This window comes from Cinclus cinclus, chromosome 17 (genome assembly GCF_963662255.1).
Source record: "Cinclus cinclus chromosome 17, bCinCin1.1, whole genome shotgun sequence".
In the NCBI taxonomy this organism is placed as follows: Eukaryota; Metazoa; Chordata; class Aves; order Passeriformes; family Cinclidae; genus Cinclus; species Cinclus cinclus.
In genome coordinates, this window is record NC_085062.1 from 10,874,417 (window position 1) to 10,892,743 (window position 18,327).

Here is an 18,327-nt window from a genome sequence, read left to right on the forward strand (position 1 = left end):
GTTTTAAAAACTGCCTCCCACCAGAAGCAGATTTACCATTTTATCAACAATATTAGAAAACTAGAATGGTAACTAACATTTGAAAATCTGAAGTTTTCCTGCTTAAGGTAAAAAAGAGTGTAGAGCTAAGGACACTCAAAATGTACTGAGAAAATAAAAAGGGGATGTCACAGTAGCACCTGGATACTGCTATGGCAGAAAAATAACCCTGAGCTGGAAATGCAATGTTTCAGCAATCAATATTTTCATTACACATTAGCATATTTTCATAAGACTTTTCATCTAGCCATTTAAGGTCCAAACTAGGGAGGCAGGATCCATTTTAAAAGCAGTATTGTGTATAATCAAGGGTGTAAGGCAGCTCATATAAAAGAGAAATCAGCCTCTTTTTAAAATTATTTCAGTTTTAATCCATTTATCTTTCACAACTTTACCTCAAGGGTTTTTTCCCATACACATTCAACGTATATGGGAAAGACTTAAAATCATTACATACAACTTATATTTTCTATTCCATGTCCTATATAATACCTGTACCATTTTTCAGATTTCTGAATCCAGAAAACTGTTTAACATTGACAGAGAACAGTTTTCTCCAATCAACTGATCTCAATCAATGTTCTTTTAGGCAGAATGCAAACACGTGGAGTCTTACAAACATTTCAAATATAATCCTTATGTCTCCCATAACTACTCCTAATTTGGAACCTCTGGTTTCATCCCTGCTCTGTCAAAGCCACCTACAAAAATACTACAGAGCTAAATCCTCCCAATATCCTTCTGTAATCCCAGAGGTACTTTAAGCAACAGACCAGTCTGAAAATACCCTAGTGCCCTGGGAAGGCAGAGATTAAACTCTGTGGTGCTGCATTGGTATTTCTGCTAATATTTCTTGCTCAGAAACAAAATGATTTCTCAAAAAGGTTCTGTAGTGAACATCCAGATGTTTAACCTTCCTAAAAATAACCAAGTTCACCCTTGGAACAGTTGAAATTCCACAGCACCCTTCAGGCAAAAGCACTCACATCAGAACTAGAACATAAACTCATTCCAACAAAAGTTAAACTCAGGAAAATGTAGTAGCAAAATGACAAAGCTGATTTGAACATTTGAACTTTTGGTTGATTGCTGAAGACACTTACTAAATTTAGACACAATTCACAGTGAGTTTGTCACATGCAGTGATTCCTGTACCTAAAAACATGCTATTTTGAGACCAAAATAATATTAAAATGCTATTTCACTTTCACAACATTCAGATTTGATTGTACAGAGTGAACAAAGTAAAATAAAAAAAAATTAAAATATCCCTTAATTTTTAATGTTTCATTGGAAAACTACTTTTGTGTAAGTAAAGCACCATGAGGATATAGCTAACTTACATTTTAAGCTATTTTTAAAACACTATCTCATCACTGTTTGGCAATGGGGAGACTTTTTAAGATTTTATGCATGAGCAGCTGCAACTTGTGTTGCACAGGATTAAGCACAACAACAACAAAAACCACCACAGCCCAAAGTTTCAGACATTTTCCCTGCCTGTTTCACTGCCTATATCTTAAGACAGTTCTAAATGAAAGTATTTGAAATGCAAGGAAAGGCAAATAATTATGCAAAATAAACAAAGTTGGGCAACATTTTAATACAAGAAAGAGAAAAAAATGTGACAAAAAGGTGACAGATATGATTTGTGGATGAAAAAATGAAGATTATTTTACTTCAATATGAACTTTCTTTACTCAGGACTGAACACTGGTTTGTCCAAATATTTTTCTCCCAAAATTTCTTTTAAATATAACAGTATAACTCTTGGAAAACATGTTTTTAATCCCAAAAAATACTAAACACATCAAAAACCACACACCTCTTAAGGCAAGGGCTTGCAATTATTAGTAATGCTGCAGGAAACGTTGAGGCTGCACTTCTGCAAGTCAGAGCCAAGTTCTCAGTCAGCAACCAGGACTTGCTGGCACCTCAGCAGGCAGATGGGAACAGTTCCATTTTTTTGGAACTGCCATGCTTTCTGTAAGTTTGTGATGTTCAGTCAAATGGACACAGGTTATTCAAGCCCCTCTTCCTGGGGCACCTGAAGCCCTTCACCTCCAAGAGCAGCTCCCTGTGCAGTCAGTGAAGTTCAAGCTTCTGCCCAGGGCCCACAAGTGTCCTCTGGTCTGTCCATTTCCTGCAGGCATTTATGCACTCCTAGAGCTGAAGTTTAAAATTTAGTTGGTATGAATAATGACCCCTAATTTCTGATGTATTTCTGGTATATACCAGTAAGAATTCAATTAACCTACGTAAGTTTTGTACAATAGTTGGTATTTTCTGTCTCTAATTAATAACTAACTGCAAAGGAAAGAAACACTGGATTAGAAGTAGCATGATTTTAAAGAACTACATGCAAAACATGCATGCAACCCCCAAGAGTTTTTGCTCATGCAACCCCCAAGAGTTTTTGCTCAATTCAGCTCATGGTGAAATCTTCAGTCTTTTCTCTGTCAACAGCTCCCACTTATGTTCACCTAAGCAACCCTATGGGAAACCACAGACACAACTAAATATTAGAAACTCTGTGGAAGGCAAATGCTGAATTTGACCAGGAATGTGATGACAAAAGAGTTTGCTCTAGGCTTCTTTCATGTTTTAGAAAGCCAATTTGCTTTCAGTTCATTTTAGAAGGAGAATGACATAGATTCCAGAGATGTAGTCAGCTATATGAAATCTTGTTTCACAAAACAGAAAATATGAACCACAATGTCTGCTCTCCTGGGAACAGAGGATAAACATCTAATCACATAGGCCCTTACAAAGGAAAACATTATCTTTTATTAAGAAGAATGACTAGAAAAACATTATTTTTCAATATTAGGCATTTGATTTTCTGCAGTAAGTGTGCAATGGCAGTACAACCCAGTTCCAGACACAGTGCAGTATGAACTACCACAATGCCATTGGTAAGGCTGATGATTTTTTATCCAACAAGATTTAGTAATAAATGTTTTTGAAGAGAGAAGAAAGCTTACAAACTACCCATCAAATTTCAGACAAGATGGGATTTAATTCATCTTACCTATAACAACAGGAGAAGAGCAGAAATAGTATCTGGCTTACAATACACAGTCACAACATAGCACAGAACTCTTTACTTTCAGAGTCTCCACTATTCCATGTGGACAACAAAGACACTGCCATCAGCTTTCTTCAGCATTGATACTTCCCCAGTGTTGAACACATACCTTAATTAAGTCTCCTGATTTCTCTCTGAACCCAACCAACACCAAAATAGTCTGCTGGATTTATTACTCACGTGCCAGATTGTGCAATGGCTTCACTTACATTTCATTTCACACTTACAAAAGAGTCTCCTTTGGGTTTGCAGGAACCGTGTAAGAAACTGCTCAGTATGAAACTGCCATTCATCAGTTCTCCAGGGAACTCATGGCCTTCCCAGTTTCCAGCCCTCAGTACTGAGCAGAAGGGTCTCTCTCAATGGGTTTCTCTCTTGTGGAACACAAATCTAGCTGGGGCACAGTGCTGCTCCTAACCCTGTGCCTTCACATGCATCAGACAAAACACATCTGGCTCTTCCCTCCTCTCTTCAGGAGACAGATACCATGAATCAGGAGGTCATATATCTTCCCTGGTAAACCATGAGCCACCTAACTGTTCTGTAAGACAAATAAATTGTGAGCGTTGGTAAGCTCCAATCCTTCCCTGCCACCTTCCTGTGCAATTCTAACTGTGTCTTAATTAGCAGCATGAATTATTTGACATGGTAATAGGGAGATAGTCAAAGCACTGAATGATAATTTTCCTGAAAGCTCAAACAAGATACTGGCTGGAGATGCACCTCCTGAGACATTATTAGGAAAAGACAAATAAAAATACAAGCATCTCTCCCACATCCAAGGCCAGACTATTGCAAAAGTGAAAAATTTCTTTACAAAACACAACACAGGTACACGAATGCTGTGATGCTGATCATGGTGAGCTATGGGAAATCTAAGTAACTAAGCCTGGAAAAGTCCAAGCACAACTGTGTTAGTTCCTAATAATGTTCAGACAACTGTCACATGCAAATTGTGGCAAAACAGCAGCGTCTGTAGCAGTTGATTACAGACTTCTGATGCCCTAGCAGAAGCCATTCAGTAGCAATTGTTTTCTTTCAAGGGGTTAAACAACTATCAATTGCTAAAAGAAAGAAAGAAAGAAACACAACAAAAAGACTGAAGCCCAAGAGAATGCCCCAAAGTATAGAAGCCATTCCACCCAACAGCAACACACACCAGCTCCTAATTTCTATTCTGACTGTATGGAATGTGCCTTAGTATGGAAATTACACCTGGTACAGAACAAAACACTAGTTAATAAGCAAAGCAGGTAACTGATTACCCTGTCAGTAAACTCTGCTGCTATCACGGACTTCCAATTCTCTCTTAATGTCATGAAAACAACAACACAGAATCCAACCAACACAGTGACAGAAAGGGTTTCTCAGCCGTTCTCTTCACTTTTTCTGCTTAAGAGAGTTTTCCTAACTTTCCAGCAGGAAAAGCACAGCTTGGCTGGCAGCCAGGAGGGTCTGTCACTGATTTAAAACAGAGCAACACTTCAAGAGAATTCAGAACCACACAGCAACCACAACTCACCATCTTCCTTCAGCCTCACCCATCACACCTTCACAATCATGGGATCTTTCCTCTTGGAAAGAATGGAACCCAATTCAGTTTGGTCAATACCCTAATTGCAAAATCAAAAACAACTTCTAATACATTTACAGCTTACAAAGCAACTTGAAAGAAGATTACTTCAGTGAAGAAAATTGCAAATGGCATTAGTGTAGGATTTTTATCACCATTTGGTCTTAGCCCACTCGCCTTGTATCAGAAATGGGTGGGTGGCGTACTCTTAAGTTTAGAAAGTTTGGTTTTTTTAAGCAACAAAAAAGGCCTAGTTACAACAAGCTAAAAATTCCCCTAAAATCATCAAGAAAACATCCACTCAGCTTTGGTTACTAAAAATATCTCAACATATATACCCAAGATACTTTTAGTTACAAAACATCTACTACTCAAAGCAACTTTTGTTTCCAAAATAAGTGCACTACGAATTTCTATTAGTTGGGCATTTTGCAGAGTTACTGTCCTCAGGTGTCTACAACTCTAAGAAAAAAAAAAAAAAATACTTGCTTCATTTTACAGTGCTTCCACAGAAAAGTACAGGACATCACTCCCCTGATAAGGAACCACACTAGCCAATATCCATGAATTCACATCATTCCTACAACTATTTTTAAATTATTTCTTTCGTCCCTCTCTCTGTACAAAATGTCAGCAAAATAATTATCAGCCACAGAAATGAAGGATAAGTTGGATTTCTTTGGATGATTTGGGCATTATTCAGTGTCCAGAGGGATCAGGAGATTCTGTGATCTCACTTCAACAAATCTGGAAAGACTATAGCACTGCAACCTTTCCAAATCAGTCATACAGACACTATAAATAGACTGTCATGGAGTTCTAGAATCCTGCTCATCCAAAGCTATCCATTTCCCATGCAGAATAAGATACAGGACATTCAGCAGCCAGTTTCCTAACAGCACTGAAAATTTCCATTACCTTGAAAAACTTCCAATGCCTTAACTACAATCAGCAAAATAAGGGCTACTATTAATATCAAGGGATAACAAATTTTCACACTTTACCCTAATGAAAGGGAACTGTATTAGTGTCTTCCAGAATTGGAGCAGTAAGCTGCTGGAACCAGGTTCCACAGAATTCAGTCTTTAACATAAGAAAACATAGCCTGTCTTCTATCAATGCAATTCAGCCTCATCCCAGACACTGTCAGCCATCCAAGTCCAGGAGTGGCATTTTTCTGAATAAGGTTGTTCAAGATAAAAACTCTACACAACTAATTGCCCGACTCCACCCTTCTCTTGGTCCTCTAACAGCCACATTACCCAAGAGTCAGAATGTGCTGCAGATCCAGGGCTAAGTTCATCAGAAGTGCAGCTGATGCAGGCACATCGTCCCGGGCATATTTACTGACAATGTTCCATCATACACAGAATAAGATGGCTGTCATGGTGCCAGCAAGCAGTCAAAAAAGGACAAAAGAATACAGATGTGGCAGAAAGGCAGGACTCTCAGGACATACAGGGCAATTGTTGTTGGCCTGCTCTACTCTGCCAAGAGCCCCACAGCAGTGCTGTGCTCAGACCATCCCTCAGCCCAGCCAGACCAGCAGAGACTTAGCAGGGACCCTGCGCTCAGCCCGTCTGACACCTGCCCAGGTGTGAGCTGAACTCAGCACCAGGAGCTGCCACTGCCCCAGCTGAACAGCACAAATAACCCAGCACCAGACACAGGACAAGTTCTGCTGCCTCTGAGGACCTCGTGAACGACTTCACCTTGAAAATCTTATTGTAATGCTCTGTGAGACAAACGTGTAATAGCTTTGGCAGCTTTGCTTGGACAGAGAACAACACACTGTGCAAAAGGACTACTTTGATATTTAAGACAACAAACCTTACTAGATCTGTAATCTGGCTTCTCATGGAATGCAGAGAGATGGGAAACAGACTAAACCAAAAAAAGTCCAGACCAAAGTATGCATCTCCATCTGAAGCACCACAGAGAAGAACACACACAAAAAGTACAGCAGGTTTCCTAACAAGCACACAGAGGAATACCACTACTTGATGGTATTTGATCACCTGCACTCATCCAGAAGCCAAAACCAGAAGATGAAGCTGATCCTCTCTAGTGTGTGCAGTTTCACTCCAGACACACAGATGATACTTGAGTGGCCTAACTTGCTCTCAAAGTATTACCTAAAGACAGTCTGTGCAAATTCCTGCTTAACTTCTTTACCTGTACCAGCCCCATCCTTTATCCCCAGGCTCTCTCTCACTCTAGCCCTGCTCCTCATCTTGCACAGGCATCCCAGGGTTCTAATCAAAGCTGCACTCCAGGAGACCAACCTGTCCTAGACCACCACAGAGTCTGTGCCCAGTTCTGGACTTGGTCACTCTCGACATATCAGCAGTGGAAAAATTTTTCCATCTAACCTTGTTCTAACTATCTGGAGTATAATACTCACTGCAGTGAAGGTCTAATAGAAGGGTTTATTCACATTCATAACATCTCTTTTGTAAGTGACAGAGTTGGTCATGCAGAGCAGAACTCTGACAGCAGAATTTTGCTGCAAATCCCACCTCCTTGCTAAGTCACTGCCTCCTCATAAAGCAAATGCAAAAACTGAAGAAAAACAGAGCAAGAAAAGAGCAGGAATACTTGTACTAGAACCATACAGCTGGTTTATCTGTGAGATAGAGGTGGTTTTGGCAATGAATGGGACAAAAGTTAAACATATACATACATTCAGGCACTACTGAGTTAACACCTAGAACAGCTCCCAGGAAGATACCACAGCAAAGACCATTATCTTTTCCCTAATCTAGGAATCATCACTTTGTAGATTATACAGGTTCAAAAATGCAGCTGGCCTAACTGCTGGAAGAACACTCACCCAAAGTGTACAAAGACATTACAGAGTCCCCTCACATATGGAGGATATTGATCTGAACACTACACTGCTTCCCAGAAAAAACACATCTTTCCATCCCAATATATTAAGAAAATAGTCTTATTTGGAGGTTTCATTTCCACATGTACTTCATTTCCACTTGTACTTAAGTTACAAATATGCAGAGCACCGTAATACTAGTAATTTTTTTTAAGTTATTAAGACATAGTGGGCTCTCCAGTATGAAAGAGGTTGGCTGTTTTTATCACAGAAATCAGAAAACAGGATGTTTTCTCATCTATATTGACTCTACTGTTGACTTAAAAAGCCAAACCAAAACCACTCCTCATACCTATGACACTTAGACTGGTATTTATTGATTACATGCGTAGAAATCCAAATTCTTTTCACCAATGTATTCAGAAGTCAGATTAAAAAAATAAAACTAACAACTAATAGTTTAATCAAAGCATTTTACAATCACACCTTACAAACAACAAGTCAGAACTAAAGTCTAATTGACCAAGATGACCTTGTCAGAAAGAGCAGCTCCGAGTGCTACTGATGAGTTGCTTTGCTTTACCCACACGGGACAGGATTACATAATTTATCACCACATGCCTGGGTAGAATGAAGCATTATTTTATCAACCTTCCATAAAAGAATGGGTTAACACCATCAGCACCCAACTATGACTCTTCAGTGACAGTGGTGAAAGTACACTCCTGTGTCAGTCAAAGCTATAGAGCAGCCAGTCTGTCTAGCCAGATTTAAGCAGCTTTCATCATGCTGGCCCTCTGTTAAGACAAATTCATGTTGTCAGATGATGGCTGGTGAGATTCTGAAATGAACATGACTATTCACAACTGCACCAAGTCACAAGGGGATTCAGCTGGTATGAAAATACAAAAAAAACAACCATCAAAATGAGCACTCTGCTTTTGACACCTCCTAGTGAGACAAACTCCAAAAAAAAAAAAAAAAAAAAAGGGTCTTGAGCTGTCCTGAGCTCGAGTGGCCAGGGCCTGATCACTGCCTCACAACCTAACCTGCATGCAGAAGCACAGAACATTCACACCCCCAAGTGCCAGGGTTATGGCAGCTGAGTCAGTTCCAGGTGCGAAAAACAGGTAGCAGACAGAGACTGTTTTCAACAAACTCTTGCCCAAATAGCTAAGAAGCTTTTCTTGTGACAGCAAAAAGTAGGAACATTTTTAAAGAGGGTGTTTTGGAAATCTTATGAAACTTTTTCCAGTAAAGCCCCCTGCAGAGAAATAATTTTGGTTTATGGCAGACTCTTTTCATCTTTTGATTCAGCTTTAAGGTAGCGTGCTTTTTTAACTGCAAAAATATAAAAGCTAAAGAGAAAGATAACTAGCTGGAATACTAACACTGGGGTTCTTCTAAGGCACTTAAGTATGATAAACAGGTTCTTTCTGTTCTGTACCATCCGTAACTGCTTACAACTGCATCTGCTTTAGAAGTAGTCAACAGAAAATGAAAAGTTCAGCTGTTCAGTATTTAGCTTTAAAGTTTCCTTTTTCTTGAGGGGGAAAAAAGCACTCTTTAAAATATTTTCAACATAAAGCTTAATTAGATTCTACTCTCCATCTTCAAAACCCTTCAGATATCATAATGTTCCCCATGAAAGCTTTTAGCCCTTTGTGGTAACTTCTCAGAGAAGCTATTCAAGTGAAGGTATAGGATCAGCTACCTCAAGGAGAGTTCAGGGAGCAGATAATCTTTCCTCCAGCACACAGCCCATCAATCTGAACTTCTAAAAAGGACCAGAATGACCTTGCACCATCAAACCTAGAAAGCAAGATAGAGCACACCTCATCTCACCAGTCTGCAACACAGGCTACAGAAATGCAGAGAAGCCAGCTCTGTTTGCTCCTCTGCCTCCTGCTATTTCACCTACCTCACCTTTAGCTAACAGTGACCTAGAGAAGGGACTTCCCATTGACTAAATAAGTCTAAGTCACACTACACCTATTTTATCTTGCCAAATGGGTCTGACAGAGATGATGGTGAGATAAATCTCAACTGTAACCTGAAAGTGCCACCAGTAAAATCACCTCTTTGTATAACAACTCACCACTGAGCTTTGGTCTTTATACATCTAACAGCTCCGTACCAACAGCTGGCTGATACTAACTACAATAATTACTCAGAATTCACTGTTGAATTTCAACCCACTACTAAAGTTTCCAGATAAATTTAAATCAAGTTTTAAGCCTGTGCTATCTGACCAGAGAAGGGATGTCAGATGGCCAGAAGCCACAGACACCAGAAGTGAGTGGAGGCATAACTCAGCTGCTGTGTTCACCTCTGTCCTGCTAACTGGGCTACCACAGAACTCCAACATTTTGTAATGCTGGTTCTTGTCCAAGCTGTGCTATCTCAACTGGAGTCAGCTGGGCTTATTATTCCAATAATGACTGAAATTAAAACAAATCCTGAGGATATACACTTGCTACTAGCTTAACCCATGTAGAGAACCCCTCTGTGAAACCATCTGTGCTGTACAGAAATGTCACTGCTGTAGAGACACGTGCACCAAATTTACATGCTGAGATCACTTGGGAGGTGCTTGTACCACCTGAAACCACACTACACCATGAATACACGTGTACAAGTTTTTGCTATTCTAACATGAAGCTGCTACTTGCAGTACTACTGTAATGAGAAAATGGTGTCAGCAGAGCGCCTACACTTCTGTGATTCAGTGAAACACTATCAATTCTTAACATTTCTGTTGGTCTCTAAACTTCTCAAATACTTTCAAATATACTTAAAATTATGTATCATTGCAAATTTACTAGAAGTTACCTGCTGGCTAATTATCAGATGAACAAAAGGACTTTTTAAAGATACTTCTGTCCAAAAAACAGCAGAGTCCATAGGAAGGAAGAGGAAATTTGTACTTCCAAAATCAGCAGACAGAGAAGCACTAACTTGAGTACAACTAAGAGGACTGAAGGATGCTTAGCTTTAACAGTCAATAGTTAATACTACACAGAACTATTTATTTCCTTTCAGATGAACTGAAGAATAATCTAGATTTGAACCTATTTCTCGAATAGGTAAGGAAGGTAAGCTTGCCAACTCATGGCTAGAGTTAAAGACTGTGTATGAACAGAGGGTGGAACCCCCTGGGTCTCCTCCTGCTTCCCCCACACCACCTTTGCTGTGGAGGTGCCTGCAGGAACAAGGTTATGGCATAAAAATGGAAGATAATCCTTTCACAGTCTTTGGCTACATACCCACCTACATGGGAAAAGAACTTTTCGGGTCAAAAGTCTATGAACTAGCTACAAGAAGTAAAGGAAGAACATCCAAACCTGGAGTCACAGGAGGAAAAAAATGAGAGGCAAACAGTATATTTTTCCCTTCAGATTCCACTGGTCAGGGAAAATGCTACCATATACAAACTCTGAGATATGATTTTATCCCTCCAACTTCCATATTGCCAACTTCAGGAATAAAGGAGGAATCTTAAAGATTAACACTGTACAGTAGAGAATCATCATCTTAGTGCATTCTCCCCTACTTCATGACACTGGCAGTGATGGCTTTGAAGAACCTCCTTTCTGACATCCTGAAAAAAAAAAAAAAGTCACTTCAGCCTTATTTCAAACATTTATTATTTTGACTCCTCCCTGCCGTAGGATATGAACAAGGTTTACTTGGTTAGTTATCAGTTACAAAGTATCCCTCCAAGAAGCCAGCAGAACATTCTGACTTTCCGACAGCCGGGTCTGTACCACACACCACTTAATGCAACACACAGATATGGAGGCTATCCAAGGGAATCTGAGACCTGAGGCAAAGGGCCGGCCCTAAAAAGAAATACTCAACAGAATCTAATAATGAAGATGACAGAAACACAGCTACACAATTAATGAGCTCTGGGATAATGTCATCACAATGGTTCTAGTGGGCAGAGAGACACTTAATGTATCATGAGAGCTCTCAGGGAGCACATGAAGGGAGAACCCTGGCCTGGCAGATCAGAGTATTTCAGACACACAAAGCAAAAGATTTGGAAGAAGAGATCATCAACAAAAGGATCCTTGGAAGAATTAAAGAGAAAGGGGATCAGCGAGTGGTGCAACAACACACGTGCTCCATTAATCTCATGAAATCATCACCTTCCTGGTGATGATCTCATGAAACCATCACCTGCCTGGACCCCGTCCAGCCGCACACCAGCCTGTGCTTCACCCCACACAACGCCGACCCTGCCCCACTCAGGGCTGCAATCCCCATCACTGACACTGAGGCCATGTAGCACCACAAAGAAAACGTGCACAGTGCTTTTCTACACATTTCACCCTTGGTTCTTTGTGGAAACTTTGCTCATATCTCACCAGAATCAAATAAGATTGTTGACTAAACAACCTGTCCCAATTATTTGCTTTTAGACTATATTACAGTGCTTAGAGTCATCATAAAATGTCAAAGGGCAATAAAGACAATGCCACAGATGTTGACACATCACATTATCAAAATAATGAAATAAAATAGCTGAGATACTGAAAAAGACCAGAGTCAGCTCTGCTCTTCTTTCAAATTTTAGGAAATAAAAATCACTGTATTTTAAAAAGCATTACACACTTTTCAAAGTACTTTTTGCAGGAAGTTTTCCTAAATACCATTTTTTAGCACTGTGTTTCAGTGACAAATGACTGAGTTTTCAGCAACTGAATCTAGTATTAAAAATGGTGACACTCACCAAAACACAACTCATCTCAAAAGAACTCAATATCCTCAATTAATTTGTGTGGTGGTCCCCACAAAATTCCTCAAATACCAACCACATCAGGCTGCTTAATTCATACCAAAATCCCAAAGTGCACAAAATAAACAATTTGTTGGATCCTACGCTTCAGCAGAAGAAAGAGATGCTCTCAGGTCCATCAGACCTCACACAAACCACAAGAGCAAGTACTGGTATTGGTGGATCCATACATCTAAGCACTCACCTGTGACACAGGAAATCATACTAAGGTAATCTTCTGTTCATGGAAATTCAACCTTTCATCCCTAGAAAAGCAGCCTGAACTACCCCCACAAACTACAGACCTTTCAGTCTTCCAAACCAGGTTATTATCCAGGTGAGAAGTGGAATCCAGGTCCCTGCCAATCCCAGGCAGAAAGGCATGCCTGCCTCCTGGCCCAGCAAATATTTATAGTATTTTATACAAAGTGAAACAGATTCAAGTGGACACGCAAAGCTCAACCTCTGAATAACACATAGTTTGGTGATGAGAACACTCCCCTAGAAGGTGAGAGATGCAAGGCCAGAAACTCTGGGGAATGGAACTGATCTCCTGCATCCTAGCCAAGATCTCCAGTCACTGGGTAAAACTAAAGGAACCATTAACTTCTACTACCATGGTACCCTGAAAAGGTTAAATGCAGAACTGACAGAAATTAATTAAAATAGGTGACAGAAATCTTAATTAAAAGAGGTACTGCACACCAGCACTAAGAGAACATTGATTTATGTTCTTCGTTTCAAATATTTTTCTTAAAAAATTATTAACATATAGGTAAATACAGCCTAACAATTAGCAAACACTGAGAGAAGGATTTTTTTTTTCCTTCCTATACACATGTGCATTCAAGTAACTGTAAACTACTCCTAACCCCATGCTCTTTGCTTTATTTGCCTTTCAGCCCAGTGCTGTAGACAGTGCCCTGTCTACATGATACACAGCCTGAGACAGCAAAAGCTCCAGGGAGGGTAACAAACAAATGAAGTGAGACTGGTCCTGAAAGACAAACATATGAACTCTAAACCTGATATTCTCCAATTTACTGAGATTTAAGTCACTTTTCTCATGCCAGATACTCACGCACATTCATACAATGACATCCTTGTTCTCACGAGTCGCCTAACAATCCTTAAAATGGAATGTGGCTGGTAATTTCAGTTCCTGAAAAATGTAAGATTAAGGGCCAAACTCCACATTTGCATGCCAGGATTTCATGACAGATTTTTGACAGCAGCACAACAGAATTTCGTCTACGTGCTTTGCAATCTGTTGCCTATCAAGCGCAGGATTTAAAAAATTCAGGTGAATTATCTGTCTTCTGTTGTAAACTGCTTCCTATCCTCAAAACACCCTAATTAGCCAGTTAAGGTCTCCCAACCTAAACTGAGCAAACATGTAAAAATTCTTGAATGCAAAAATTCATTTTACTTGTACTTGACAAGCTCTGCCAACAAATTGCAGCTCCTTTTACTCCCTGCCCTCCCACATAGACATCTAACCCAGCCAACTAAGATTGAAAGCACCACCTGAGTCTTCTGGAAGAAAATGCATTTTAATTCATGGCAGCAGCATGTTAAATGCCTAATTGCAATCAAAGCAAATTCTCAGACCTCTGAATCTAGACAGACTTCTAACACCAACCAATTTGAATTCTCCTAGGAGCAAAGACAGCACTGTACATTTACACTTATTCCAAAACCCAGTAGTTTTATTGATTACTCTGACACATCATTAGGTTTAATTTCCACACCCTTTGCATTATGAAGAGAAGCTTCTAAATATATCACCATTTCACTCATGAAACATTTGATGGCTAATACAAGAATCATCCCACTGATTATAACATTTAAGAGGGAGCTCAGTGGTTTTTAAGATTAGTGACTCAATACAGTTCCTTCTTTTTTGTTCTTAGCTTGCCCTCCCAGTCGGTCTCTTAATCATCACTCTGAGAGGGCACGCACACATGGCAATCCATGTTATTCTTATGCAACGCTCTTGGAAAGGAAATATTAAAAATACATTCGATTTTGGTGTAGAAATCCCCTTATTCGCTCTCCACAAATGAAGGAAGCTGTGAAAATCTTTTGTGCATTCAAAGGGCAAAAAAAAAAGAACAAAGCAATCTCTATTGCCAGACTGGGCAGCAGTAAAAAGGGAGGGGGTGTTACATCAGGCCTTGAAAAACACTAAACACCTACTAACTGAAGATAAACAAGATACCAATGGTGCTGTGCCTTCTCAACAGGCTCCAGCACAAAAAATTCACCACAAAGTGCTAGAAACTAAGGACAGACCAAGTACTTCACAAAGTAATAATCCAGGTCCTGCTGCTTCCATACTCATCCACTGTCAGCTTAGTGCCTGAACATAAATTTCTTGATATTTACTAATCTCACACAAACACACACACATATATAGTACCCTGCTCATGCTTATTCCCTCCTCTGCTGTAGCAGAAACTTTTGGCACTACCCAACTCCATTTCCTTGCTGGAGTACAGACAGGAAGCAAGGGGAAAATGGGTATTCAAAAACCTCTTTCCTCTCCCATTCTAATCCACTTGCAGAAAACTAATTTTAGCTCTTATTTAATCTACAAAATCATGAGCAATCTTGCCATGCAGCAGTATCATACACAGCTCTCCTTTCCTTCTATTAGTGCAGGAACTTGACAAAGAAAGCTTCTCTACTCACTACTGACCAGCATTTGATTCAAACACCCTTTGCTTTTAAAAAGTTCATATTCTTTGAAAGAGTACTTCCATCTGGGACTTATCCCACACTTCACATTAAAATTAGTTTTTCCAGGATGGCAGTATTCTTTTTCACCAGCAAAATTCTCAGCAGAGCCTCTTTTCAGGATAAGATACCTCTATCTGAAATACTGGCTCCGAAAGATTATTTAAGACACCAAAAAAAGAGTTAAATAAAAGGATATATGGTTACAGGTGTGGGTATTACTGAAGAAAAAAAGAAGTTGTCAGAAGAAATACCTTACAAGAACAGTGTCAAAAGATAACTCATGCACTTAAAACTATGAGATGGGGAAAAAGCACAAGTCGCTCCTTACAGTATCCTAATAAAAGAAAGTAACTGCATTCAGCTCACCTGGAAATTAAAAAAGAAATATATAAATCTACTTTAAAATCTCAGATGCATATTTACAAAACAATCAATAGAGCAATAGGAGAGTTAGTTCTTATTGGCTGAAAACATTATTAACAAGATTGTCAGTCGCTGAAATAAGAAATATTTTTCATGTTTGCCAATGCTCATGTCCACTAATCACAGCTGACAAGTACTTTTTCTCAAAGTATTTTTAACACAACTGAGACTCTTTTTTTCAAAACATCAAACCCACAATAAGCCTTTATCATATCTTATGAAGCTACAGTAGTTCAACAACACGTGCAGACAGTTAGGGACAAAAAGATGTAACCAAACCTTACGCACCTGGACAAAAGGGAAGTGCTACTGCAGCCAGGAACCAACCTGGGGGGTCAAAGGATTTTTCTTAATGCCAGATTATGTATTTTCAGATGTGAAATAAGGTATGTGTACAGCAGCTGGACACTGCACAACACACCTGTTCTTGGAAAGCTACAGAGAGAAAGGACCAGGTCTGGCAAATGGACAGGATGAGATCAGCCAACTTCCAAAGTGAGCTCCTGCAGCAGCCCCTGGGCACAGCTCTGCTGCACGTGAGCACCAACCACTCTCCTCAGGTGACAAAAGGCACATTTTTCCTGGAAGTGCTAAAGCACTGGCCAATTTTATGCTGAGCTGCACTACCACAACTGTAAATAAACCAAGGCAAGACTGTTGTTAGAAGTGTAAGTAATGAAATATGCACAGAGAAGAAAGCATGACTGAAATTGGATTTTTGCTCTGTCCACTGCTCCCATAGCTCCCAGGCAAGGCCTATTACAGGTAAAAATGCAAAGTGACAGAAACCTCAGATCCATGAGGACACCACAGAGAACACAGACATAAAATTACAGTCTTTTAAGACATAAGCATCATGTCCTCATTCTGCTATGACCTCAGTCCTGTAAGAAAGAATTTCCACTCTTCAGATCCACCTAGCACACAGTGAACACCTCAAATCACAATTTCATTCCCCTAAAATACACAACCTACAGAAGAGCAAATCCTTCTCCCAGCCTCTGTTAAAAATCCTCCCTTTAGACTACTACTATGGCAAAAACAACCATCCAAAAAAGCAAATGAGTTAGGATCAAAATAATGTATAACTGACATTTTGTTTCACTTACTTCTTTCCAGAAAGCTGACAAATCCCAGAGTTTATGAATTTATAATTTCATTCTGCAATTAAAACACACTAAGACACATTTAGCTGAACTACATTAAACTGCCTAAATCTGTACCAATATTCATTTGCTGTGTCAATATGCAAACAATCTTTTCAGTCAAAAGAGTTGTCTTTTCACTGCTGTTTTAAAGCAGACCAGACCACTGTCTGAACTGAGCTTGTGAAACAAAATAAGAACATCTACAAAGCAGAAGACCGATACAAATATTGGTTCTTGACAGAGAAGAGACAGGAGAGGGAAGAAGGGGCTGCCGAAGTCTCAACATGTGTCAGAAAAGAAATCCCCAATGGGTTCCAAGTTTTGAAAAGTAATGGGATCATTCAGAATAGGGATATTTGTTGCATATTCAATCCCTTCTCCACATTCAGCACAAACCAAGGTCAAAAACTAAGACTTAACTCCTTTTTTAATAAGGGACTTATTTCAAAACAAGCTACTTTCTTCAAAAAATCTACGAAACAACTCCGGATGACATCACTAGATTTAAAATGCAGTGAGAATATCACAATAAAGTGCTGCAGTGGTCAGGTCAATAGAGAGGATGCACAGGTAAATAATGTGAGGCATTTTGGCTGTGATCCACAACAGAAGAAAACCTCCAGATTTATAAGAAAAAACTGCACCCTGTCTCTTTGATCCACTGCCAGCTAGGCCCAAGACAGTGTCAGGACACAGAAAAAAATGCCCTCTCATTTGCTTTACTTCATGTCTTTCCACAGGAACTGGTCTCTTCCTCGTCGTTCTATTTCCTGTACACAGACCAAGCCTATTGTCGCTAGGTGAAAACACACACACACGCCACCGATTTAGCAGTTTGCGCTGGCATAAATCTCCCTTTAGGCAGAGGTGACCTGCAGCCTCACAGCCGCGAACGAGCTCCTGTCCCTCCCCAGGCCCGGCGGATCGCAGCGCCGGCCGTGCTGAGATCAGCTCGTACAGAGCCCTCCGGGACAGGGGGTGACAGCCACGCCAATGCTCCCGGCGATCCTCCCCTGCTGCCCGGCTGCCGGCGGGGGGGATCCGCACAGCCCGGCCGCCCCGTCCCTCCTCCCTTCGCCCTAATCCCTCCTCCTCAGCCGCGCTGAACCCGCAGCCCCTCCGCCAGCAGCTCCATCATGGCCCGGCCCCCGCCGCAGCCCCCCCCACCGCCGGTTCCCCCCCCTCCCCAGCCCGGGACACCGTCCCCGCGTGGGGCCGCGCTCGGCCCGGCCGGACCCCCCCGCGGCCTCGGCCCCGCGGCTCACCAGGAGTAGGTCTGCTCCGCCATGGCTGCGGTTGGGCGGCCGGCGCTGGGCTCTGCGGGGCGGCCGGGCCCGGGCTCCTCCTCCGCCTCCTCCTCCGCCTCCTCCTCGCAGGCTCCGGGGCTCAGTGGCGGCCCCGCTGCGGCTCCCGGCCCAACATGGCGGCGGCTGTGAGGAGGGAGGGGAGCCGAGGGGGGGTCCCCGCGCGGGCGGGAAGGGCGATGGTGGCGGCGGGGCGGGCGGAGGCTCAGCAACCGCGACGCGGGGCCGCGCTAGGGCGCCGGCGGGGCCTCATGGCCGGCGGGGCGGCGGCGGCGGCGACGGCGGCGCGGGGCGGGGCGGGGGCGGGAGGCGGCGGCACCGGGCGGCCGGGCCAGGCCGCGCCGCGTGCCCGCGCTCGCGCACGGCGGGGGCGGAGCCGCGCTGAGGGGCGGGGCCC

The 18,327-nt window shown here is 41.5% G+C and overlaps 1 protein-coding gene across 6 annotated transcripts in view; it reads right to left on the reverse strand.

The window, feature by feature from the left end:
* The window catches only part of SPPL3 (signal peptide peptidase like 3), a 56,576-nt gene extending 38,613 nt beyond the window's left edge, over positions 1-17,963 (reverse strand). For 5 of the 6 annotated variants that reach the window (XR_009933752.1, XM_062504556.1, XM_062504553.1 and 2 more), the window contains exon 1: positions 11,084-11,373. Coding sequence is in view for 5 of the 6 variants with exons in the window: in XM_062504556.1 (XP_062360540.1) it covers positions 11,084-11,130 (47 nt within the window). In the remaining variant the exon portion in view is untranslated. Of the gene's footprint in view, positions 1-11,083; positions 11,374-17,891 lie in introns of those variants that run through there. The other variant, XM_062504555.1, reaches the window with a different exon arrangement.
* Between the last annotated feature and the right edge of the window lie 364 nt (positions 17,964-18,327).